The sequence below is a fragment of the Oryctolagus cuniculus genome, chromosome 7 (genome assembly GCF_964237555.1).
Source record: "Oryctolagus cuniculus chromosome 7, mOryCun1.1, whole genome shotgun sequence".
In the NCBI taxonomy this organism is placed as follows: domain Eukaryota; kingdom Metazoa; phylum Chordata; class Mammalia; order Lagomorpha; family Leporidae; genus Oryctolagus; species Oryctolagus cuniculus.
Genome location: NC_091438.1, coordinates 7,794,718 through 7,822,272, shown reverse-complemented (window position 1 = coordinate 7,822,272; position 27,555 = coordinate 7,794,718). Strand labels below are relative to the sequence as shown.

Below are 27,555 nucleotides of genomic sequence, written 5' to 3'. Positions count from 1 at the left end.
AACACGGTTACGAGCGTGGGGCGGCCTACCAGAGCCATGGTGCTGTAATGAGACACGGTTACGAGCATGTGGTGCCTACCAGAGCCACGGTGCTGTTCTATGTGGTGGAATGCGGTGAAAAGGTCATATCAAGATGGCCGCTGAAGGGAAAAGTTCATGCCAAGATGGCCACAGAGGTGAAAAGGTCAAGCCAAGATGGCCCCTGAGGTGAGAAGGTCATGCCAAGATGGCTGCCAACAACAGAAACTGCCTGGCAACAGGCCATGATTGGATGGCTTCAGAAACCACATGACAAGAGGAAAATATCATGACAACAGAGTCTGATGGCAGGCTGTGATTGGATGGTTTCAGAAACTGCCTGGCAACAAGAGCCTGACTGGCAACAGGCTGTGAGTGGATGGCTTTAGAAACTGCCTGGCAACAGGCTGTGATTGGTTGGGGCATAGACTGCCCCTTGCCCGGATTGGCTGCCTTGGCTATATAAGTTGCTGTAGAAACTGAAATAAACGAGTCTGCGGGCTGCTCGCCTCTGGCCTGCTTTCACCCGACTCCCGGGGTCTGTGTGGTGACTCCGCGCCTCTTGCCCCCACCACGCTCCTCCTCCTCTCAGAACGAATCATCCCAGAAATGAAATCAACCTCAACAGTTCTGGACTCACACACGGTTACGAGCGTGGGGCGCCTACCAGAGCCATGGTGCTATATGAGACTCACACACGGTTACGAGCATGGGGCGCCTACCAGAGCCATGGTGCTGTTCTGGATCCTCAGACGCTGCGGGAGTGGAGCCCCGTGTGTCTGTCTTGGGCTCCATCTGCCTTGGCTGGCTCTGCATGCTGTCAGGGTCAGCGTGGCTCCCCTCCGCCAACTGCTGGGACTGAATGAGAGAGACGTAGAGCTCCTCCAGTTTGGGCAGCGTGGAGCAATCAGGAGAATCATCGAGACTTGGTTGCTGCAGAATGAGAGAAATGGAGGGGATGCATGAAAAGTAATTGTTAGTTTAACAAGAAGAAGTGGGTCCTTTGCTTCCCTTATTTTCAAAATGGAAATATTTTCCCTCCCATGATTAAATAAAACACCGTACTTTCAAGAAGCTAGATCCTCCCCAGGAAGAGCAAGTCCTAACAATGAACAGCTACTGACCCCGTCCCATGGGCGAGCGCGTACCTCGCAGCTCAGCACGAGGGAAACGCTGGGTCATCTGCGTGAGTCCTGTCACCGTGACTCACAACCATCGCCCTGCTCGGCTCCGCCCTCCTGTCCCACCCGGCACACTGCTCTCCATGGGGAGGGTTTCGTAAATGGCCCATGCTGGTCTGAACTCGGGCCAGCCTGTGTTCTCTGTGCTCATGCCCCTGCCCCCAGGAGGAAGACCCAGCCCTGAGGGGCGGCAGTCCTCACAGCCAGCCACGGAGGCAGGCACTGGCTGCCCTCTGCAGCAGGAACAGAAGGCAAACAGGGGACACAGGGAAGGCTCCTCAGAGGGGACAGTGGGAGTATTAAGAACAGGGTTTGGGTCAAGACTGTGACAAAAAATACCCTACATGAAGGATCTCTGTGAGACCCAGTGGAAAGAAGGGGCCATCAAGGAAGGAGGTACCTTCCTCTGAAGGGAGGAGAGAACTTCCACTGTGTTTATGGCCGTGTCCAAATACCAATGGAGTCTGTGATCACATAAGGCTTCCACAGCCTTGACAGCTCATGACAAGAGCCGCAGGTGATCACTGACTTCATAAATAAGAGTGTCAGTTGTTAAATCAACAACAGGAGTCACTGTGCACTTGCTCCCATGTAGGACCTCCATCTTTAATGAGTTGTACTATGAGAATTAACTGCAAAACTTGATCTCAAACTGTACTCTATATGTTGTGTGTGTGGGGGGAGGAGATACAAAAGAACCATAATGAAGAAGGGGATGCGAGAGGGAGTAGGATGTGGGATGAGGGTCGGAATGGGAAGGTGGGTATGGGGAAAACAACCACTATATTCCTGAAGTTGTACCTATGAAAAACATTCACTAAATAAAAGCTTAAAAAAAAAAAAAAAGAACAGGGTTTGGGGCTGGCGTTGTGGCATGGCAGATTAAGCTGCCACCTGCAATACTGGCATCCCATGTAGGCACATGTTTGAGTCCTGGGTGCCCCACTTTTGATCCAGCTCCCTGCTAATCCTCCTCGGGAAGCAGAAGATGGCCTAGGTCCTTGGGCCCCTGCATCCACATGGGAGACCTGGAAGAAGCTCCAGGCTCCTGGCTTCTGCCTGGCCCAGCCTTGGCCTTTGGGAAGTGAACCAGCATATGGAAAACTCTTCTCTAACTTTGCCTTTCAAATAAATCTTTTTTTTTTTTTGATAGGCAGAGTTAAACAGTGAAAGAGAGACAGACAGGTCTTCCATCCTCTGGTTCACCCCCAAGATGGCCACAACGGCCGGAGCTGTGCTGATCTGAAACCAGGAGCCACCTCCAGGTCTCCCACATGGGTGGAAGTCTCCTGCTTTCCCCGGCCACAGCCGAGAGCTGGATCAGAAGAGGAGCAGCTGGGATTAGAACCGGCGCCCATAGGGGATGCTGGCGCCTCAGGCCAGGGCTTTAACCCGCTGTGCCACAGCGCCGGCCTCAGGCTTTTATGTATTTTTGGCTTATAATGTAATAGACATTTCACGTCAGTAAAGGTTATTCTGTGGCAAAAATGCACGGCAGCGTGGGGCAGGCCTGGCCCAGTGAGTCAGACAGCAGGGAGGCCCACATCCCGCCCTGGGGCACCTGGGTCCGGGCTCCACTGTGCTCGAGGTCCCGGCTGCCTACTGACGCGCGCGCAGCCGGGGGGTGGCAGGTGACGCTCAGCGGAGTCCCTGTCCCCACGCGGGAGACTTGGCAGAGTTCTTGGCTCCTGGCTTTGGCCAGGCCCAGCCGTGCTGCTGCAGGTATTTGGGGGAGTGAACTACCAGATGGAAGCTCTCTGCATTCCAAATAAATTGAAGAGATTTTTTTTTAATCTGTAGCACCTTATTTTTAAACGTGGCTGGTGTTGAATGTGGTTTATATGAAAAAAAAAATACTTTCTTCAAATGGCCGTTTGTAACCTTTTTTGATAGCAAAAATGAAACACTAAAACTCCAGAGAGCTGTAATATGCAGCTACCTCAGCAAGTGAAAGACCTGGCTTCAAATTTTTGCTTGGTTGGGGTTCCAAGATGGCAGAGTAGGGAGAGAGCTTATTGCTCTAGCCCAGGAGAAGACAGTTTAATAAAAGTGGAGATAGTGCAGTCTCAGGGAAGAGTTAGGGGAAAATGGCAGAGGAAACTCTACCAAAATTAGAGGGACACGGTGGGCCTATGTGGAGGGCATGGGTGCCCACGGCTCCGGACTCCAGCAGCCGAGAGCCTACGCACCAGCGCTGGAAACGGAGGTGAGACCAGACTGCAGTAGCCCGAGACACTCGCGGAAAAGCGGCAGGAAGAGCCTAGAGGGAACGAGGCCCGAAGCCCCGTGGGGGAAAGTACACCAGCCTAACTAGAGGAGAGAAAAAAAGGATGGCATGGACATGTTTCTGATCACCTTACAAAGGCGTGCAAGCCAACAGGGCGGGTGCCATTGCGGACATACGTAACATACGTGCCAGCTCACGTCTGCACCCAGCAACCAGCCAAGTGGAGACTCCCGACTCTGGTGCAGAGCAGTAACAGGGGGCTAGGAGCTTGTGACTACGTGGAGCTTCTGAACTGGGACTGTGGAGAAAAAAAATACTGAGGGTGTGTGGGAGAACTCACGGTGTGGCCGAGACGTGAGCAGTCTCAGTGGGAGGCGGCACAAGCCCGGGTGGCCTGGCTACCTGGTGAGGGACACTGCCGGGGAATCTGAGCTTACACTGAGGACCGCACAGATCCTGTGTGGGGTCCTTGGGACAGCAGACGAGTAGTATACCCAATATTATACCCACTGGGGCTAGTGCTCAGGCACTGGTCTGCACTGAGGAGAGCTCAGCTGAGCAGAATATACTTCCCTTCCATTAAAAAAACAAAATTACCACGCCAAACCTGGGTGTGTCGCCTTAGACACACCCTTAACCCTGAAGAACTGAACAGAGCTCTCAGGCCACACCCACCACAAGCCTCTAGAGATTCACTGAAAGCAGACAGTCCACTTATCTACAGAGTCACAGTACAATGAAAAAAGCCACCACAGCGGAAAACAAAGAAGGGGCCATCAAAGGAGGAGGTACCTTCCCCGAAAGGAGGAGAGAACTTCCACTTTGCTTATGGCCTTGTCTAAATAAAGTCAGAGTTTGTGAACTCAAGAGGCTTCCATATCCTAGGCAGCTCATGACAAGAGCCTTGGGTGATCACTGACGTCATAAATAAGAGTGTCAGTTGTTAAATCAACAACAGGAGTCACTGTGCACTTACTCCCCATGTAGGACCTCTGTCCTTAATGAGTTGCACTATGAGAATTAATGGTAAAACTAGTGTTCAAACATTACTTTATACTTTGTGTGTCTGTGTGGGTGCAAACTGTTGAAATCTTTACTTGTATACAGTTGATCTTCTGTATATAAAGATAATTAAAAGTGAATCTTAATGAAGAATGGGATGAGGGAGGGAATAGGAGGTAGGATGGTTTGGGGGTGGGAGGGCGGGTACAGGCGGGGGGAAGAACCGCTATAATCCAAAAATTGTACTTTGAAATTTATGTTATTAAATAAAAGCTTTCTATAATAAGAAAAAAGAACCTAGGGGAAAAACATTTTTGCTCGGTTTATAGAAGTCACACGTGTGCGTTAGCTAGCTTTTAGTTTTTTTTTTTTTTTTTTTTTTTTTGACAGGCAGAGTAGACAGTGAGACAGAAAGAGAGAAGGGTCTTCCTTTTCCGTTGGTTCACCTCCCAACGGCCGCCGCGGCCGGCGCACCGCGCTGATCCGATGGCAGGAGCCAGGTGCTTCTCCTGGTCTCCCATGGGGTGCAGGGCCCAAGCACTTGGGCCATCCTCCACTGCACTCCCTGGCCACAGCAGAGAGCTGGCCTGGAAGAGGGGCAACCGGGACAGAATCCGGCGCCCCAACTGGGACTAAAACCTGGTGTGCCGGCGCTGCAGGCAGAGGATTAGCCGAGAGCTGCAGCGCCGGCCGCTAGCTTTTAGTTTTAAAACAAGACTGAATGTAAGTGAGTCCTTTCAATAAAGCTATAATAGTAATTATCATAAAATTTTAAAGCAGGAAAGATCACTGACAAAAACTGATCTCTGCAGATGGGCAAACAAGGTAACTGGTTCAGGGGCTGGCGCCGTGGCGTAGTAGGCTAATCCTCCACCTGTGGTGCCAGCATCCCACATGGGCTCCGGTTTTAGTCCCAGTAGCTCCTCTTCCCACCCTACTCTCTGCTGTGGCCTGGGAAAGCAGTGGAAGATGGCCCAAGTGCTTGGGCCCCTGCACCCGCATGGGAGACCTGGAAGCAGCTCAGGGCTCCTGGCTTCGGATCAGCGCAGCTTTGGCCGTTGTGGCCATCTGGGGAGTGAACCAGCTGATGGAAGACCTTTCTATGTTTCTTCCTCTCACTATCTGTAACGCTACCTCTTAAATAAATAAATCTTTTTTTTTTAATAGGAACTTGTTCAAATTGCCAGTTTCTTTCTTTTCTTTTTTTTTTGGACAGGCACAGTGGACAGTGAGAGAGAGAGAAAGGTCTTCCTTTTGCTGTTGGTTCACCCTCCAATGGCCGCTGCGGCCGGCGCGCTGCGCTGATCTGAAGGCAGGAGCCAGGTGCTTCTCCTGGTCTCCCATGGGGTGCAGGGCCCAAGCACTTGGGCCATCCTCCACTGCACTCCCAGGCCACAGCAGAGAGCTGGCCTGGAAGAGGAGCAACCAGGACAGAATCCAGCGCCCCGACCTGGACTAGAACCCAGTGTGCCTGCGCCGCTAGGTGGAGGATTAGCCTAGTGAGCCACGGCGCCGGCCCAAACTGCCAGTTTCGTTGGTGGCAAAGACCAGGCCCTTTCAGTTACTGGCAATCAAAATCAGGAACAATCTTTCAAAAGCAGTATTTTTTTCTTTCTTGAAAAATGCGATTCAATAGCTATGCATTGTTTAACACGTTTAAGATACCTTCTGACAGCTTTTTCCCTAAGTTTCGTAACATTCTGAAAGCAAGTACCAGTAGCCAATGTAAGCACTTAGCCTTCTTCTGTGATAACCCAGAGCCTTGCTACCACAGTGTGTTCAGGCGTCAGCAGTTTCAGCATCCCCTGGAAGCCTGCTGGGCATAAACACGGGTCCCAGAGCTGCTCAGCCAGAATCCCCATGGCAAGATTCCCAGCATTCCCACACACATCACGGTCAGGGAAGCGCTTCCCCACCTGGCCTGTCTGCAGTTACCAGCACTGACTGCCCCACGGCTGGCTGGAAACCAGCCTTGATGGCATCAGGCTCAGCCTCAGGAAACACGCTCATGGTTTCCGGAACAGGAACACATGCTGTCAAAAGCACTGCCCAGACTACTCCACACCCACTAGCACGGCTGTCTCGGAAGGGCAAGGAATCCACGTGCTGGCAGGGCCACACCCAGGCAGCACCTGGGGCTGCTGTGGGAATGCCTGGCAGTTCAACATGGCACACACAGGGCTGCCATGTGTTTATCTAGTTGAATGCCCAAGATAAAATAGATGGGGCCGGCGCCGCGGCTCAATAGGCTAATCCTCTGCCTTGCGGCGCCGGCACACCGGGTTCTAGTCCTGATCAGGGCGCCAGATTCTGTCCCGGTTGCCCCTCTTCCAGGCCAACTCTCTGCTGTGGCCAGGGAGGGCAGTGGAGGATGGCCCAAGTACTTGGGCACTGCACCCGCATGGGAGACCAGGAGAAGCACCTGGCTCCTGGCTTCAGATCAGCGCCGGCTGCAGCGTGCCGGCCGCGGCGGCCGTGGGAGGATGAACCAACAGCAAAGGAAGACCTTTCTCTCTGTCTCTCTCTCTGTCCACTCTGCCTGTCAATAAATAAATAAATAAATAAATAGATGGTAAGGACTAAGAAAAGGCACAGGGTGCACTCTCGGGAATACCACAGGAAGCCAGTCTAGAAATTACACTGTGAGGTAGGAGGAAAAAACCCGTGGTCTCACAAAAGCCAGAGGAGGAGCAGGTTTGAGCAGGGCTGCAAGGTCAGCAAAGTCAGATACTGCGCAGAGACCGGGCAGGGTGAGGCGGAAACACGTCCACGCCAGGCAGGGCGAGGCGGAAACACGTCCATGCACTCTTGCAGGAGAGTCAGCACAGTGTTGTTTATAACCACACAAGACCCCGGAAGCACAGACGCTCATCCGTGCGCCTAGTGAAACAAGCCGTGGCAGATACATGCCACGTGAGAGGTGAAAGAAGTGAGGCGAGTGTGTATGTACTGACAGGGAAAGGTGCTGGGGAGAGAGAGTCAGAGAGGGTCAGAGAGTGAGTGAGAGAGAGAGTCAGAAAGAGAATCAGAGAGAGCGAGAGAGAGAGAGTCAGAGAGAGAGAGAGAGTCAGAGAGAGAAAGAGTCAGAGAGGAAGAGAGAAGAGAGAAAGAGAGAGAGTCAGAGAGGGAGAGAGCTAGAGAAAGCGTCAGAGAGAGAGTCAGAGAGAGAGACACACACAGAGAGTCAGAGAGAGAGAGAGAGAGAGAGAGAGAGACAGACAGACAGAGAGAGAGAGGGAGAGAGACTTCCATCTGCTGGTTCACTGCCCTGATGGCTACAATGGCCGGAGCTGAGCTGATCCTTTCAAACAGTTGTTCATTTAGCTTTCATTTCTTTTTTAATAGAAACCTTTATTTAATAAATATAAATTTTGAAAGTACAACTTTTGGATTGTAGCGGTTTTCCCCCCATAACCTCCCTCCCACCCACAAACCATCCCATCTCCTACTCCCTCTCCTGTCCCATTCTTCATTAAGATTCAATTTGAATTTTATTTATATGCAGAAGATCGACTTAGTACATACTAGGTAAAGATTTCAATAGTTTGCACCCACACAGACACACAAAGTATAAAGTACTGTTTGGGCCGGCGCCACGGCTCACTAGGCTAATCTTCCACCTGCGGCGCCAGCACACCAGGTTCTGGTCCTGGTTGGGGCACGGGTTCTGTCCCGGTTGCTCCTCTTCCAGGCCAGCTCTCTGTTGTGGCCCGGGAGTGCAGTGGAGGATGGCCCAAGTGCTTGGGCCCTGCACCCGCATGGGTGCACCTGGCTCCTGGCTTCAGATCAGCACAGCATGCCAGCCATGGTGGCCATTTGGGGGATGAACCAACGGAAGGAAGACCTTTCTCTGTCTCCCTCTCTCACTTGTCTAACTGCCTGTCAAAAAAAAGTACTATTTGAAGACTTGTTTTACCATTAATTCATAGTACAGCACATTAAGGATAGAGGTCCTACATGGGGAGCAAGTGCACAGTGACTCCCGTTGTTGATTTAACAATTGACACTCTTGTCTATGTTAACTTCCATTTCTGTATCATGTCCAAGACCTCAGTTAACCGAACTGGAAGATGGACTCAAGCACTAACAAGAAATGCTTGGATCAGATGAAATTTAAATGCCTATAAAGATATACAGGTATGTAACAGGATGCACCAAAAAGTTCATGGACAAAGGAATTAAAGTTTACTGCAAAAATAATTTGAAATTTATGCATATGTAGGGTCTTCAAAAAACTCAGGGAAATGCACATGATGAAAAACTAGGCTTTGGGACAGGCATTTGGCTTAGCGCTAATAAGCCAGCTAGGATGCCTGTGTCCTGTGTATCTCAGTGCTTGCTTCATTACCTGCCTCTGGCTCGACTCCAGCTTCCTGGCCAATGTGGCCTCTGGGAGGCGGCTACGATGGCACAAGTGCATAGGAGAAGGCACACTACACAGGAGACCTGGACTGAGCGAGCACCCAGCTCCCCGATCCAGCCTCAGCTCAGTCCCAGACGATGCAGGCATTTGCAGAGTGAACCAGGAGATGGGATTTCTCTGTTTCTCAAATAAAACAACAAACTATGCAGGGATTTCACAATGTTTTTACATCAAAAACTTTTTTTTAAAGATTTAATTGATAGGCAGGGTTAGAGAGAGCGAGAGGGAGAGACAGACAGAAAGGTCTTCCATCAACTGGTTCACTCCCTAAGTGGCCCCAACAGCTGGAGCTGGGCCAACACGAAGCCTGGAGCCTCTTCTGGGTCTCCCATGTGGGTGCAGGGGCCCAAGCACTTGTGCTATTTTCTGCTGTGTTCCCAGACACATTAGTAGGGAGCTGGATTGGAAGTGGAGTAGTTGGGACTCAAACTGGCACCCATATGGGATACTAGCACCACAGAAAGTGGCTTAACCTACTATGCCACAGCATCAGCCCCTTGCACCAAAATGTTTAAACAATGTTTTTTAATTTGAAAGGCAAAGAGAGAGAGAGAGCGTGCGCGAGCGAGCGTGCACATGCTCACTTCCATCTGCTTGTGATTCCGTCAAAGATGGATTTATTTATCAAAAATAACATACGATAAGATTTCTAGGTTCAGCCACAGGGCACAAGCTTGCACCACACTAACCCTTTCCCCTCACAAACTACAGATACTGGACATTAAATTTTAGATCTGTCTGAAGGCATGGCAAACTACAAGGACGGCAAGTTCGGAACATGAGGTGGGTTCAATACTCACTTCACCTTCTTCTTTCTAGATTTATTTTTTGCAAGGCAGAGTTACAGAGAGGGAGAGGCAGAGGCAGAGAGAGAGAGATCTTCCATCTGCTGGTTCACTCCCCAAATGGCCCCAACAGCCAGGGCTGGGGCAGGCCAAAACCAGAATTCACTGGGGTCTCCCATGTAGATGCAGAGGCCCCAGCACTTTGGACCATCCTCCCCTGCTTCTCCAGGCACGGTAGCAGGGAGCTGGATTGGAAGTGGAGCGGCTGGGACACAAACCCGTGCCCATCTGGGATGCTGGAGCTGCAGGCGGTGGCTTTGCCAGCTACACCATGGCACCAGCCCCTCACTTAAGCACTTTTAACTGAAGGCATTTTCCAAACCAGGCCCAGACCCTAGCAGGAAGTGGTAGTGTTGGTGGTCAATGAGACAGGGTCAGGGTGTGCGACTGACAGAACAGCCAGACCTGAATATGCACAATGCTAGAGAAAAGCAAACAGCACAGAGTCTAAAAATCTGTTTACAAATCTCCCTTAGGTTGCTGGTCAGACCCTAAGCTCTGCACGTACACTGTGAGAGTCCAAGAAACCGACCAGGAGGAGCAGCTGGGAGACTCAACAAGGTTACGGAGACTCGGTCTTCCTGTGGGGTCGCAACAGGATGCAGCCCGAGCCCCACTGCGGTGGAGGGTTCCTGGCAAACGCCAGGATTTCAGTTGTGATCCCAAAAGGGTCACCTGCAGAGTAAGGACATACATGGGGCCCGGCACTGTGGCACAGTGGGTTAAAGCCCCTGCCTGCAGTGCCGGCATCCCATATGGGCGCTGGTTTGAGTCCTGGCTGCTCCACTTCTGATCCCCCTCTCCGCTGTGGCCTGGGAAAGCAGTAGAAGACGGCCCAAGTCCTTGGGACCCGCACCTGTGTGGGAGACCTGGAAGAAGCTCCTGGCTCCTGGTTTCAGATCAGTTCAGCTCTGGTCGTTGTGGCCATCTAGGGAGTGAACCAGTGGATAGGAGACCTCTCTCTCTGTCTCTTTATGGCTCTACCTCTCTCTGTAACTCTTTCAAATAAATAATTATTTAAAAAAAAAAAAAAAGGACATACATGAACAGAGCAGTCCTAACAAAGGCTAAGACCAAGCCCCACTGTGTGTGCCAAGGCGACTGGCTGGGCTCTGCGGGCCAAATGACAGCCCTCGTGGGAGGAAGATGACTCATCTGGACCCTCTAATTTTTGTTCGTTATCTCCAACATTTGATTAGAACAATAATCTTGAGGCAAGCGTCCTCCTTCCCCAACTCCTAGCCCCCAAAAAGGATGCAATAAAGAGAGAAAAAAGCGAAAAGAGCAGCCCCGAATGTGACTCAGTCTTGCAGTTATCTGAAAAGGACCTGAACCTAACTGGGATCAACGTGTTCCTGAAAGCAGAGGAAACAGCAGACAGGCAGACATGTGAGCACTGCAGACAGAACGGGAATTTCTAAGAGTGAAGTGGACCTTCTAGAACTGAAGAAAGTAGTATGCCTGAGATCCAGTGGACTGGCTCCCCAGGAGACAGCACCAGGGCACTAGAAGAATCGACGGAGAATCTACAGAGCGAAGCATTACCAATTGGGGCGGGGGTGCAAACACGGTGATAGAGCCCAATAGGCACGTGGGACTCTGCCAGAAGGTCTAGTATTTTATAGCTGGAATGCCATCAGGACAGAGAGAATGAGGCAGAAGAAACATTAAGACAAACGCGCCAGATTTTTCCAAGACTCGACAACAGATTTCCGATTCAGTAAGTTCAGTGCGCCAAGATCAATCCAAAGGAAATCACATCTACATATATTATAATCAGAGAGCCAACACTAAAGACAAACAGCTTAAAAGAAGCCAGAGAAAAGAGACATAGCCTTCCAAGCAGTGACAACTGACAGGTGACATTTCAACAGAAGCTGAACATAACAGAGTGGCATCTTCAAAGGGCAGAAAGAAAAGAGTGGAAGCCTAAGATTCCACACACGGGGAAAACCCATCCAAAAGGAAGGCTAAATAAAGACACCACCCAAAGAATCCGAACACTCATTGTCAGCAGATACAGAAGAACGGTACAAGAAACAGCCCTGAGAGGTCTGCGGTTCTTCGGGGAGAAGCCAGTGGTCCGCAGCAGGAGCGTGTGAAGACAGGAGAGAAGGAAGGATGAGCACACGGAGCATAAGTGCATGGTTAAACATGAAGGGGGGCTGCCGCCTGCAGTGCTGGCAACACATAGGGGCGCTGGTTCAAGTCCCAGCTCCTCCACTTCCCATCCAGCTCTCTGCTGTGGCTTGGGAAAGCAGTGGAAGATGGCTCAAGTCCTTGGGCCCCTGTACCTGCATGGGAGACCCAGAAGAAGCTCCTGGCTCTGGACTGGCACAGCTCCAGCCATTGCGGCCATCTGGGGAGTAAACCAGCAGATGGAAGACCTCTCTCTCTCGAATACTCTCAAATAAATAAATAAACAAACCTTTAAAAAAATATGAAGGAGGGACTGGGCCAACAGTAACGATGCCTCCTGGGAAGGCCATGTGCTAGACAGGTGTGCCTGGGTTCAAGTTGCAGCTCTACTTCTGATTCCAGCTTCCTGCTGATGCACACCCTTGGAGGTGCAAGTGACGGCTCAAGTATTTGGGGCTCTCCCACCCACATGGGCGACACGGATGGCAGGGACCTAGGTACTTGGGTCAGCATCAGTAGCCTCCCAGGTGCATCAGCAGAGACTAGATTGTTAGTGGAGTAGCTGGGACTCCACCAGGTTCTCCAACATGGAGTGTGCCAGCTTGACCTGCTACACCAAACGCCACCCCAATACTTGCTTATTTTTTCCCTATTTAGGAAAAATTGTTGAAAATGTCATCAGTTTCTCACCACTGATTCACAGGGCCCCGAATGAACGCACTTTTTCTGTGAATCTATTTGGTTTTCCGTCACAGCACCATTTCAGCCCCATTCAGGGGCCATCCTGCTCCTCGGGTTTTCTTCCAATTCTCACCTGGGGGAGGTCCGGGCTGCACGCACACCTTTCGGGGCTGCTCGGGTCCTCTCTTACCTGTTTCCTGGTCCAAGCACAGGGAGTCCCTGGCAGCAGCCGCGGTTCGGCTGCTTTCTCTGACATTCTCAGCGGGCTACTTCCACCACCTCCTTCCAGGGCAACCCCGATGGAGACCCTGACACGTTCGACAAACGTCTGATGCTCTCTAGGCACGTGGGAACGTCAGATGCTTTCGAACGCCGCTGGGAAGCCCAAAGACACGCGAGGGCTTCAGGCTGTATCTAACGTGCCCCTGACACACCTGTGCAAGGTGCGGCTCTGGCAAACACCACAGAGCAGCAGCAGGTCGTCAGGATCCCAACAACCCAGAGAATCGGAGGGAGGAAGGGCAAGGCGCGAGATCCTCGCATCCTCTTCCTCCCCAGCTTCCTCCCTGCAGAACTGTGTCTAAGAGAAAAGGAAAACCCTGCCTTCTCTCTCCGCACTCCCTGGGCAAATCATCTGTGTCCCTTAGGGGTGGAGATAAAGAATGCTACCTCTCTTACAGCCATGGATGCCCTCTGGGTTACATCAAGAACGGGCAGCTTTATCAGGCCAGGCCAGGCAGAAAATACTGCAGCACTGAAACAAACTATAAATGACCTTGAACATCCACTCTGTCCTCAGGGCCGGTGTTGTGGCATAGCAGGTAAAGCCGCCACCTGAGATCTGGCGCGTTTGTGTCCTGGCTGCTCCACTTCTGATCCAGCTCCCTGCTGACGGCCTGGGAAAGGCAGTAGCAGATGGCCCAAGTGTTTGGGTCCCTGCCACCCACAGGGGAGACTCAGATGAACCCCCTGGCTTCAGCCTGGCCCAGCATGGCCACTGCAGCCATCGAGGGAGTGAATTGGCAGATACAAGATCTCTCTTTCAAAATAAATCCATAAATCTGTTTTCTGTTAAAGGTGTTTTAAACAGCAAGCAACCTCTGAAACCCAATGCTGGGGGAAGCTTCTGTGTTCCCCCAGCCTCCCCTCTCGCCTATGATACAACTTTGACGACCACCCACCAGCCTTTTGGGGAACTCCTGGGGAGAATCCGCACTTCCATGCCCACACACTCACCTGAGGGAGGGGCTCAACAGGGTGGCAACTACTAGGCCAGGCTTCTGTGCTGGGCAGAACTCATGTACTATGGGTACCGGTCCAGGAGGCAGGTGCTTAGTCCAGCAGTCACGATGCCACCTAAGATGCCACATCCTGATTCCAACTGTCACTACTGCACACCCTGGGAGGTCACAGGTAGTAGCTGGGTTCCCGTCACCCACGCGGGAAACCTGGACACAGTTCCCAGCCTCAGCCCTAGCCCAGTCCCAGCCATTACTGGCACTTGGGGGTGAACCAGTGGACGGGAGCTCTGTCTCTTTCCTACCAAATACATACAAAATGAATAACTTTTTTTTGAAGTCACTCTGGTGTGGCCTTGTCCCGTGCTGCACAGCTCACAAGTCAGCAGAGACGGGCCTGCACACCTAAGCAGAATGAAGAGGCCAGGGCCCCTAGCTTCTCTGCCTGCAGCTGGCTGAGTTTAATTCTGGGTCCAAATTATTCTTCCAAAGGCAAGCTTGCCAAGAATGAAAGCTACTATTATAATACCCCTTAGTCCTCATTTCATTAAAACATGGAGGAGAGGGGGAGGAGCAGAGACAGATACACATCTCTTACACTGCACCAACACGGCACTCAGAGCCCAGAGGTCACTCAGAACAAAGAGTACACAGCAAGAGTACCTCTGCTGCTGTATACGCATCTTACAAGCACCGAAGGCCTTTGATGTTCCAAATCACAAATGATCTAGCACGGCACGTAAGAGCGCACACTCGAGCCGCACTGGCTGGATCCGAGCTCTGCACTTCATACCCGCGTGACCCTGGGTGAGTCACTTCTCTGGGGCTCGCTTCTGGCATCGGTGAGAGGGGGATAATAATAGAACTTTCCAGCTTAGCTTGCTGCCAGGACTCAACGAGTGAATGTACGTCAAGGCCCTAGAACCGCGTCTGGTCCCTAACAACGCTGCAGTCTTCCAGAAGCGCAAACAGAGGTGTCTCCGAACTGGTAAGAAAAGGGGCCAGGTAGACGCCTGGAATGGACGGGTAAGCTCTGGAGTAGCTGCATTCTGGTTTTCCTGGCTGAACGGTTGATGTGGACTTATTATTTGTCTCTCAGTGATTTGTGTTCTGATGAGCCACAGGTACTCTCACTGATGCCAAGCGGACACTAAAACTCGGGAGGTCCATCTGCCACTGTCGTAATTCGGAGTTGGCCTGGCCTATGGCTCCCTAAAGGAAAGGTTTCTCACGTACTTTCTCTGGAGCCCTAACTCATCACTGCCTTCAGCAGGAAGAAAGGGCGCCTGTTTGTTGAGTTTGCTTCTCCACGGACGCAGAGAAAGCCCAAGGTTATCTCCAAGCTCTCGCTACCACAGGCGGGGCAGACCTACCACTCCCTTTCCCGTCCCTTGTCCCTTGACAAGGGAGCTGTCCAGTGCAGACATCTGTTTACTGCAGCTTCTGTTAGACTCCTGTTCCTCAGGGTTCCCTTCGCACCTCTTGTCTTTTGAGGAGGTCTCTAGAAGGCAGCCTTTCCAGGACCCTTTTCTGTTCCAAATTTCACTCCGGCATGCAACTGTTTTTTAAGGTTTACTTATTCATTTGTGAGAGGGGGAGGAGGAGGGGGAGGGGGAGGGAGAGAATCATCCATCTGCTGGTTCATTCCCCAAATGGCCCCAACAGCCAGGATCGAGCCAAGCTGAAGCCAGTGGCCAGGCGCTTCATCCAGGTCTCTCACGTGGGTGCAGGGGCCAGCGCTTGGGCCTTCTGCTGCTGCTTTCCCAGGCCATGGCAGGGAGCTGGATCAGAAGTGGAGCAGCCAGGACTCGAACTGGCACCCATATGGGATGCTGGCATCGCCGGCCGGGGCTTCAACCCACAGAGCCACAGTGCCGGCCCCCCAGCATTCCATCTTTAACTCCTCTTGCACACCCTCCACTTTGTGTCCGGAGATGCAACTGCTTACAAGAAACACAAGTACCCAGGTTTTCCCACTCACGGCACTGTACTCGCAAGAGTGTTTTGTGGGTCAGGATTCAGAGATACAACGGTGCACAGTTTAACAGTAAATGTGCTCGTGCGCAGCCAGTGTCTCTGGAACTGACGCGGAAGGGTCAATGCTACAACAGAGATCTGACCCCACAAGCTCCACGCAAGACCCACAGCCCCCCCCCACACACACACACAAACTGCAGGTCTTCCCTAGCTTCACCATGCACACAGCCGCCCCAGGACAGCTGGAGTCGTCAGCAGCCAGCGGAAGCACAATGAACTCCACCTCCTCAGAGCGCAGGACGTCAGTGTAAGACCACACGACACAAGGCCATCTTCCGAGACATCAGAGTGAGAGCCAGTGAGACCCAGGAAGGAGAACGCCTTCAGCCCAAAGTCAGACGACCTGCTGCAGGTAGGTTCTCACTTCTGCCTCCACACTGAGAGGCTCAAACCTCGGCTGTCTAATAACGGGGAAGAAGAAGAGCAGCCACAGGACTTTCTTCAGGAGTAGCGTGTGCTGGGAGATTCCGTGTGACACAAGGAAGCTGGTGCCCTGTTGCCCCTGCTCTTCACGGGGCATCGAGTGCTACACAACCACACGAAGAAAGGTCCGAGGACTCTCACGGCCCAATCTCACTTGCTAAAGAGTTACAGTATAGACCACACGGGACTGGCACAGGAGCAGACGACAGCACTCAGAGTCCAGAAATAACCCCCAACTCACGGTCAGTTACTTTTTGATAAAGGTAACCAAGCAATTTTTAGGGGAAGAATCATCTTTTCAACACACAGACCCGGGACAACTGAATGTCCACCATGCAAAATAATGAAGCTGGACCCCTACTCAAAGAACAAAAAAGTACCTCAAGGTCAATCATGGACTGAAATATGACAGCCAAAGCCATACAACTCTCAGAAGACGCAAGTGCGAATTTCTGAAATGTACGATTAGGCAATGGTTTCTAGAAAAGCCAAAAACTCAACCAACCAAAGAAAAAATCAATCATATTTCATAAAAATCATTTGTACGACAAAGGACACCATCAAGAAAGTGAAGACAACCTACACAATAGCAGAAAAAATTTTGAAAATAATATTCCTAGATAAAGGCATTGTGATACAATATCTGTCTTTGTAACTGAATAAAAAGACAACCCACTAAAAAATGGGCAAAGGATCAGGACAGAGATTTTGTCAAGGGAGATAAGCAAATGGCCAATAAGCACACGAAAAGACGCTCAACATCACCGCCACTGGGGATGCGCAAGCCTAAACCACTATGTGACACCTGTCACACCCACCAATGTGGCCACGAACAAAGGTAAATGTTGGTGAACATGTGGAGAAATCAACCTTTTGCATTGCTAGTGGGAAGATAAAATGGTGCAGCTATTTTGGAAAGCTGTATGGCAGCTCCTCAAAGTGTTAAAAATGGGCTGGCATTGTAGCACAGGTTAAACCTCTGCCTGCAAAGCTGGCATCCCATATCAGAGTGCCAGTCCAAGTCCTGGCTGCTCTGCTTCTGCTCCCTGCTAATGCACATGGGAAAACAGTGGAGGATGGCCCAAGCATGTGGGCTCTTGCCACCCATTTGGGAGACCTTGATGGACTTCCAGGCTCCTGGCTTCAGCCTGGTTCAGGCCCAGATGTTGCAGACATTTGAGGACTGAACCAGCAGATGGAATATCCATCTCTGTCGCTTTTTTTTAAAAAAAAAGATTTATTTATTTATTCGAAAGAGTTACAGAAAGAGAGAAGGGGAGGCAGAAAGAGAGAGAATCTTCCATCCACTGGTACAATGGTGGAGCTGCGCCAGTCCGAAGCCAGGAGCCAGGAGCTTCTTCCTGGTCTCCCATGTGGGTGCAGGGGCCCAAGGACTTGGGCCATCTTCTACTGCTTTCCTAGGCCATAGCAGAGAGCTGGATCAGAAGTGGAGCAGCTGAGACTCAAACCAGCGCCCATATGGGATGTCGGCATTGCAGATGGCAGCTTTACCTGCTACACCACATGCCAGCCCCTCTGCTTTTAAATAAATAAAATCTTTAGAAAAAAAATGGTATAGGGGCTGGTGCTGTGGTGTAGCAAGTCAAGCCACCAACTGCAGCACCAGCATTGCGTATGGCTGCTGGGCGGCTCCACTTCTAATCCAGCTCCCTGCTGATGTGCCTGGGATAGCAGCGGAAAATGGCCCAAGCGCTTGTGTTCCTGTACCCATGTAGGAGACCTGGAAGAACATCCTGGCTTCAGTCTGGCCAAGCTCCAGCCACTGCAACCATTTAGGGAGTGATCCAGTGGAAGGAAGACCTCTCTGTTCCTCCCTCTCTAACACTGCCTTTCAAATAAATCTTTTTTTTTAAAGTAAGTTACTATATAACCTAGAAATTCTACTACGTAATGGTATATCTAAAAAACAAAGCAAAAATATAAGTCCACATGGAAACTTGTACTTGAATGCGCTTAGCATTATTTGTAAATGCCAAAGTATGAAAACAGCCCAAATTCTTGTCACATGATGAATGGATAAGTGAAATGTGGTTTATCACACAGGGGCATATTATTCTAACAAAAAAAACGAAGTACTGATTCACATTAACAAGAAAGAATAATGGCTGGTGCCGTGGCTCACTAGGATAATCCTCCGCCTGTGGTGCCGGCACCCCAGGTTCTAGTCCCGGTCGGGGCGCCAGATTCTGTCCTGGTTGCTCCTCTTCCAGGCCAGCTCTCTGCTGTGGCCAGGGAGTGCAGTGGAGGATGGCCCAGGTGCTTGGGCCCTGCACCCCATGGGAGACCAGGAGGAAGCACCTGGCTCCTGGCTTTGGATTGGTGCAGGCGCCGGCCGTAGCAGCAATTTGGGGAGTGAACCAACGGAAGGAAGACCTTTCTCTCTGTCTCTCTAACTCTGTCTGCCAAAAAGAAAAGAAAAAAGAAAGAATGAAGTACTGATTGATGCTACCACGTGGATGGACCTTATTGAAGACATTACAGTAAGCAAAAGAAGACAATCACCAAAGACCATTTGCCATGTGACATTTATGGGACCTCTCCACCACAGGCAAATATGCAGACAGAAATCAGATTAAAGTTGCTTAAGGTTGTGGGAAGATGGGAAAGGGGTGTGACCGTCAATGGTTATGCTGGGTTTACTGGGGGGAGGAGGGAAGGCTGATTAAAATGTTCAAGGTGATGCTGTGTATACAAAACCACAGTGAATTACACACTTTAAATAGTGAATCAAAATAGTATTAGAATTACATTTAAGGAAAACTTTTTGAAAAAAAAAAAAAACTAGAAGAGAAACAAGATATAAAAGCATATGTTATCCTAAAATTAAATCCATGTCCTAAGTCACCTACATTTCTGGGACGCTGCTCCAGGCACACACATGACACACATGACTATCACCACACTGTGCAGGGCGTGCATCACTCAGGAGCGTCTCTGCCAAGGGACGCTGCTCCAGGTACACACATGACACACATGACTTCATCACCACACTGTGCGGGGCAGGCATCACTCAGGAGCGTCTCTGCCAAGGGACGCTGCTCCAGGGACACACGTGACACACATGACTTCATCATCACACTGTGTGCGGCAGGCATCACTCAGGAGCGTCTCTGCCAAGTCTGCTCTCCGGCAGTCTTTAAACCCCAGCCCTTGATTTCCCACGCAGCACACTGAAGGAAAGGGCCCAGTAGTCCTCTCTCAGGACCCACACAACCGCCCTACGTCAGGATGCTCAGTGTATTTGAGAAACATGGAACAGATGGCTTACGTGCCAGACACTACCGTCTACCGCAGGAACACGACAGAAGAAACTGGTCTACATTGTAAGATGGATACTGGGAGCTTAAATTCTTTAAAAAAAAATTGAGGTATACAAATTTCATGCATTTCATATAAACAGATTCAAGAACACAGTGATACTTCCTACCCTATCCTCCTTCCCGCCCACACTCCCACCCTTCTCCTCCTTCCTCTAATCCCTCTATTTTATAATGATCTACTTTCAGTTTATGTTATACTCCTAAGTTTAACCCAACACTAAGTAAAGAGTTCAACAAATAGCATGAAGAAAAAAAGTCACTGTTCCTCAACACCAGAGACAAGGGCCAGGAACAATCAGAAAGTTCAAAATGTCAACTTCACTCCAATACACACTGTTGGTACACTAACAGTTACTACAGATCAGGGAAACATATTTGTCTTTTTGGGACTGGCTTACTTCACTAAGCATAATGGTTTGCAGTTGCAACTGTTTTGTTGCAAGACAGGATTTCACTCTTCTTCTTATGACTGAGTAGTATTCCATAGTGTATATATATCACATGTTCTTTAATCGTCAGCTGACGGACATCTGCACTGATTCTATATCTTAATTATTGTGAATTGAGCTGCAGTAAACATGGGGGAACATATAACTCTTTCATATTTCATTTCATAAAATTCCCAGGAGTGGGATGGCTGGATTGTATTGTAGGTCTATATTCAGGTTTCTGAGGAATCTCCAAACTGTCTTCCACAGTGGCTATACCAGTTCACATTCCCACCAACAGTGGATTAGGGTACCTTTTCCCCACATCCTCACCAGCGTTCATTATTTGTTGATTTCTATATGAAAGCCATTCTAACTGCGGTGAGGTGAAACCTCACTGTGGTTTTGATTGGCATTTTCCTGATGGCTAGTGACCCTGAGCATTTTTTCAGGTGTGTGTTGGCCATTTCAATTTCCTCTTTTGAAAAATGTTTGTTTAAGTCCTTTGCCCATTTATTAACTGGATTGTGTGTTTTGCTGTTTTCTTGAGTTCTTTATATGTTCTGGATATTAATCCTTTATCAGTTTCATAGTTTGTAAGTATTTTCTCCCACTCTGTCAGTTCCCCTTCACTTTTCTGAGCATTTGTTTTACAGTACAAACTTCTCAGCTTGATATAATCCCATTTGTCTATTTTGGCTTCTAGGACTATACTGAGGAGCAATGGTCAAAGTGGGCATCCCTATCTGGTTCTGGATCTTAGTAGAAATGCTTCCAACTTTTCCTCATTTAATAAGAAGCTGGCTGTTTGTCATAAATTGCCTTGACTGATCGTAGTGAACAATGTTCCTTCTATACCCAACTTGCTTAAGGTTTTCATCATGAAACGATACTGTATTTTATCAAATGCTTTCTCTGCATCTATTCAGAATATCATATGGTTTTTATTCTTCAATTTGTTAATATGATATATCACATTTATTGATTTGTGAAAGCTGAACCATCCCTGCATCCCAGGGATAAATCTTACTTGGTCCAGGTGAATGATTGCTCCGATGTGTTCGATTTGATTGGCTAGTATTTTGTTGAGAATTTTTACAACTATGTTCATCAGGAATATCGGTCTATAGTTTTCTTTCTCTGTTTTATCTTTCTGGTTTAGGAATTAAAGTGACATAGGCTTCATTGAAGGAGTTTGGGAGGATTTACTTGCTTTAAATTATTCTGAATAGCTAGAGAAGAATAGTTCCTCTATAAGAGTCTTAGAATTTAGCAGTGAAGGGGCCAGCGCTGTAATGCAGTGGGTTAACATCCTGGCCTAAAGTGCCGGCATCCCACATGGGCACCAGTTTGAGACCTGGCTGCTCCATGGGCCCCTGTACCCATGTGTGAGACCCAGAAGAAGCTCCCGGCTTCGGATCAGTGCAGCTCCAGCTGTTGCAGCCAATTGGGGAGTGAACCATCAGATGGAAGACCTCTCTTTATGCCTCTCCTCTCTCTGTGTAACTCTGACTTTCAAGTAAAGAAATCTTTTAAAAAAAGAGAGAGAATTCAGCAGTGAAGTCATCCATTCCCGGGTTTTTCTTTGCTGGGAGGGTCTTTATTACTGATTCAATTTCCATCTCGGTTATTGGTCTATTTAGGTCTTCTATGTCTTCAGGGCTAAATTCTAGTCAGTTGTATGTGTCTAGAATCTATCCATTTCTAGAGTTTCCAATTTGCTGGCATACAGCTCTTTGCAGGAATTTGATTTTATTTCTGTGTTAGCCATTATTACATTTCCTTTTGTATCTCTGATTTTACTAATTTGGGTCATTTTTTTTTGTTAGTTGGGCCAATGGTGTATCAATTTTATTTTTGCAAAAAACCAGCTCTTCATTTCACTGATTTTTTTATACCTCTTCTTTCAATTATCTATATTTCTTCTCCAATTTTATTTCTTATTTCTTTCCTCTTACTCATTTTGGGTTTGGTTGGTGTTTTTCTAGGTCCTCGAGATGCACTGATAGCTCATTTACTTGATGTCTTTCCAATTTCTCGATGGAGCCACCTACTGCACCTATCAACACTGTTTTTGTCTTACCTAAGTTTCAGTATGTTGTGCTATCATCTTCATTCATCTCCAGAAATGTTTTGATTTTTGATTTCTTCTCTGACCCACTGTTCATTCAGGAGCATGTTGTTCAGTCTCCGTGTGTTTATGTTGTAGAGATTCTTGAATTTTTAATTTCTAGCTTCATTCCACTGTGGTCAAAAAAGATGCATGGTATGATTACAATTTTTTTTTAATTTGCTGAGACTTGCTTTATGGCCTAGCATATGGTCTATTCTAAAGAAAGATCCACGCACTGGTGAAAAGAATGTGTATTCTGCAACTATGGGGTGACAAGTTATGTAGATACCAGGTCCATCTGGTCCATAGTGTTGATTATCTGTTCTTTGTTGATTTTCTCTTTAGTTTACCTGTCCATTGATGAAAGTGGAGTGTTGAAGTCCCCCATCACTATTGGAGTGTATTCCATTTAGATCCATTAACAGTTGTTTTAAATAGCCAGGTATCCTGGCATTGGGTGCATATATGTTTATTACAGTCACATCTTCCTGTTGAATTAAGCCCGTCATCATTACATAGTATCATTCTTTGTCTCTTAACATTTGTTGGTGTTAAAGTCTATTTTGTCTGACATTAGGATGGCTACACGTGCTCAGTTTTGCTTTCCATTAGCATGGAATATCTTTTCTATCCTTTTACTTTCAGACTGCTTTTTCAGACTTTGTTGGTGAGGTGTTTCTTGTAGGCAGCAAATAAATAGGTCTTGTGTTTTAATCCATTCAGCCAGTCTATTTTTAATGGGAGAATTTAGACCATTTATATTCAAGGTTACTATTGATAAATAATGAGTTGGCTTGCCATTTTTTCTATAAATATTCCTATTATTTGCTTTGGATTTCCTTTGTACTTTTACTGGAAGATTATCTACCTCACATTCTTTCATAAAGATGAGTATATTTCTGTTTCTGTGTGTAGCACATCTGTAAGTATCATTGGTAGGGCTGGACAGGTGGTGAGAAATTCTTTCAATTTCTGTTATGGAAGGTTTTACGACTTATTTATTTATTTGAAAGGCTGAGTTAGAGAGAGACAGAGACACACACATACAGACACACAGATAACTTCTATATACTGGTTCACTCCCCAAATGGCTCCAATGGCTCAGTCTGGGCCACACCAAAGCCACTGTTCACTACTTATGTCATTGGGTGGGTGCTCCAAATGTAGGCATCTCAGGCAGTGGCTTAACCCACTGTGCTACACTGCTGGCCCCAACATTCACAAACTGTTACACTAACTTTCACAAATAGAATACGTGTGATGTTACTCCTTGATTCAGTCTTGGTAGCTTGTATATCACTAAAAATTCATTCATTTCTCGGGGGTTGTCCAATTTGTTGTATAATTATTAATTTATTTTTCACTCCCGTGGGATCAGTTACCTCCTCTTTCATCTCTGGTTTTATTTATTTGATCTTCTCTTTTTTATTAATCTATGAAGCATTTTATCAATTTTGATTATTTTTGACCAAATTAATTCTTAGTTCTGTTGATTTTTTTTAAAAGATTTATTTGAAAATCAGAGTTACACAGAGAGTGGAGAGGGATGGAGGTGAGGGAGGGGGTAGGGAGGAATGGGGAGAGGGAGGGAGGCCTTCCATCCACTGGTTCACTCCCCAAATGACCATAATGACCGGAGCTGTGCTGATCCAAAGCCAGGAGCCAAGAGATTCTTCTGGGTCTCCCACATGGGTGCAGGGGCCCACAGACTTGGGCCATCTTCCATTGCTTTCCCAGGCCACAGCAGAGAGCTAGAACAGAAGTGCAGGAGCTGGGACTCAAACCAGCGCCAATATGGGATGCTGGTGTTTCAGGCCAGGGCATTAACCCACTGTGCCACAGTGCTGGCACCAGTTTTATTGATTTTCAAAATGGCTTTTGTATTTTATATTTCATTTCTTTATGCTTCAACCTTATCATTAAGATTCCCTTTAAAATAATCATGGAAACCCAGGACAGGCATAGGCCCAGATTCTATGCCCTACTATGAAAGATGAAACCTCTAAGAGGATACTTCAATAAATTTTGTGGGGAAACATTTAAGTTAAAACATATTTAAGTGCAAACCATTGCAATCCATGCACAGTTTTTTCACAGTATGCATTTTCCATGAACTTTTTGATGACTCCACATATCAGACATGTACAGGCAGTCAATCTTCATGCTACTGAAAACCACATATTCTAATTATCTAGATGAGAGCAAATAAGTCCACAAAAACAAAGCAGCCATCTACAAAGCCTGCCTTTAATATAAAGAAGAAAATTCATTATAATTAGAATTTATCAGGCTGCATACTGAACAACAGGAGCTCCATGAAATAGTATTTAGTCTGGGGCCGGCATAGTGGGGTAGCGGGTAAAGCCACTGCCTGCATTCCATATGGGCGCCGATTCAAGTCCTGGTTGCTCCACTTCTGATCCAGCTCTCTGCTAAGGCCTGGGAGGGCAGTAGAAGATGACCCAAGTCCTTGGGCCCCTGCACCCATGTGGGAGACCCAGAAGAATCTCTTGGCTCCTGGCTTTGGATCAGCACAGCTCCGGCCATTGTGGTCATTTGGGAAGTGAACCAGTGGATGAAGACCTCTCTCTGGCTCTACCCCTCTAACTCTTTCAAATAAATAAAATAAAACTTAAAAAAGGAGAAAGCAATCTGGCATTTCTCATGAACATTTTAGAATCTTTCCTTTATGTTTTACTGTGCAGAGTTTGACTATAACGTGTCGTGGTGATCTTTTCTGGTCATGTCTATTAGGAGTCCTACATGCTTCCTGTACTAGGAAGTCCCTTTCTCCAAATCAGGGAGGTTTTCTGTAATTATTTCACTAAATAGGCCTTCTAGTCAATTCTCTTTCCATGCCTTCAGGAGCTCATAAAACCTATATGCTGGGTCATCTGATAGTCTCCCATAAACCTCTAACACTGTTTTAATTTTTCTAATTTCTTCTTTTTTGTTCTGAGAAATTCACAAAGATTTATCTTCTCGCTCAGATATTCTTTCTTCTGCCCCACCCAGTCTGTGGTTAAGGCTCCCCACGGTATTTTTTATCTGACACATCGAGTTCTTCATTTCTAATTTTTGTTTGATTTCTCTTCACAATCTCAATCTCATGGGAGAACTTGTCCTCTATGTCATCTATGGATTTCTTTAATTCATGAATTTGCTTCTCATTGCTTTTAAGTAATCCTATGATTAATCTTTTGAATTCCTTTTCAGGCATTTCATCAATTTCTTCAGTTTCATATTCTAGTATTAAACCATTGTTATGTTCCTTAGGGGAAGTTATGTTGTCTCCATTATTCTTGTTCCTTGAATTTCTGTGATTATTTTAGGCATTTGTGACGTACTTGCTGGTTTTCTCCTTTGATGGCTTTTATCTTTGAACCATGTCTCTGTGGCTTAGTGGAGTGTCTGCTCTTTCAGTGAGTACCCAGAGGCATGTGCTGGGTGTGACCAGGGAGCTCTGGTCAGTGCTGCAGGGTGGGGTGAGTACCCAGGGTGACGCCCTCGTTGGGCATGGTGGATCTCCTCTATTATCGGCGGTGGGGGGAGAGGGTGTGATCTCTTCTGTTGATGGGATCACACCCTCACCTCCCCTCTTCCAAGGTGACCAATGCCCTGGGTTAGCCCACAGTGGCTGCGGCACTCACCAGTGCTGCCACATGAACGGCACAAAGGATCTGTGTGGTCCTCATGTGAGCACAGATCCCGCCACAGCGATCCACCCCGGACAATCAGGGATTGCCAGACACCCAGCTACATCCTGTGCACTATCACGCAGTCATGAAGTTCCCCGTCTCGGCACTCAGGGCTCCCACAGTCACGGGGTACAGAAGAGCTACTCCGCCCCTGCTAGCCTATCTGTCTACAGAGAGACAGAAACGTTCCCAGAGCCAGCTGCCTGTGGATTCTGCACCTCAGTGGTTTGAGCCACGGAGCCTGTGCTGTGTTGAGGGGCTGGGGGCATCTCACAGCCCTAGTGGGTGCCCAGCCCCCTGTTAATTCCCCACAGCGAGACCCAAAGTCAGTGGGGAACACGGATTTTTCCCTTTGGTAAAACTCCTGGATCACACGTGACAAGACTGCTGCTGCAGCCACTGCTGGTGTGAGGCACCTCGTCACCGCCAGCTGCTCGGCAGGTGCACAAGAGCCAACACAGCCACTGCTGCTAACGAAGTGGCGCCCTCTCCAGCCAGGTGCCAGGCACCGCTGTGGGGTGGGAAGAGACTGAGCCAGACGCAGTCAGCGTAGGCCGCCAGGCTGTCTCAGCAGCGGCACGGGTGCTGCGGTCTGGTGTCGCCTTGCCCTCCAAGGCTGGCACTTCCTCAGCTCTCAGCCGTGGGGGTTGTGTGCCACGTCTGCCCCTCCCCACGGATCCACAGTGTCCCTCTTCCTTCTGCAACATTTCCACTGGAAATCTCTCTCCCTCACTCCCCTGGCAACGCACCTCCTCCACTTCTTTGCTGCCATGTTCTCCTACCCTAAAGCAGTACGTCCTTTCCCTATTCCACCTTCCTGGAATCCTCGAGAGCTTAAAATTTATGGCCACGGGATAGAAATTTTCTCTATCCCTGTAAGAGGCTTAATCAATCTTTTAGCTCGTTCAGGGTCCCCCACCACCACCAGGAGATGAGTAACTAAATTAACTGATTTCAATTTTAAAATCAAATACATTTTCACGTGAGTTCTACCAAGTGCCAGGAGAGGCAGCATTACCTGCAACCTCACTCCCTGAGGGTCACAGTGCTTCCTGGCGCACCTGCGTCCGGGCAGCGTGCGCAGCACTTACCTCCTGGACCCCAGCTGTGCCGGCACCCTCCTCCTGGGCGCCCGGCCCTTCTGGCCGCGGAACATCTGCCTTCACTCCATTTACCAGGCCTGAGGGCTGCCACGAGTCATCCCATGCATCCCTGGGCGTGGAGAAACAGCCGTCCTGCAGGAACGACCACAACAGTGACTGAGACGCAGTGCCGCATGTCCAAACGAGGGCTCCGGCGTGCGTCACCCAGGAAAGCCACGATCACTCTGCACCCACAGCGCCTTCCTCCTTGTTCTACTGACCACACTCAGCGTCTTTAATTACTATGAACACATGCATCCCATAGGAAGAAATACAACTCGGTTCCTAACACTCTCATACTAGTTCTCATGGACAGATGATTTTCATGATCACCTAGAATTTAAGTGGAATAAATACTAAGGAACAAGTTAACTTCAAGTATTTCTTCTTTCATACAACCAGTGGAAAATAAAATTTAAACATATTGCTAGGCCCATTATTAGCTAACAGTAGCAGAATATTAGCAAATAATCAGGTTGTAGAAATCTGGAAGTTGTATTACAGAGCTAACGAAACAAAGCTCATTTCTGTAATTTTACTTCTTTACTTAGAGAGCTAAGGCCCTGCCAATGGAAACATAAATCCTAACAACAGAGAGGGCAGAGCACAACGGGCTCAC

General features: G+C 48.5%; 1 protein-coding gene across 4 annotated transcripts in view; it reads right to left on the bottom strand.

Annotated features, from left to right (window-relative positions):
* TDRD5 (tudor domain containing 5) overlaps positions 1 to 27,555 on the bottom strand; it is a 107,367-nt gene that overhangs the window by 14,715 nt on the left and 65,097 nt on the right. For all 4 annotated transcript variants that reach the window (XM_051858243.2, XM_051858241.2, XM_051858244.2 and 1 more), the window contains 2 exons: positions 26,886 to 27,029; positions 741 to 951 (listed from right to left, as the gene is read on the bottom strand). In XM_051858243.2, the coding sequence (XP_051714203.2) occupies positions 741 to 951; positions 26,886 to 27,029 (355 nt within the window). The remainder of the gene's footprint in view (positions 1 to 740; positions 952 to 26,885; positions 27,030 to 27,555) is intronic.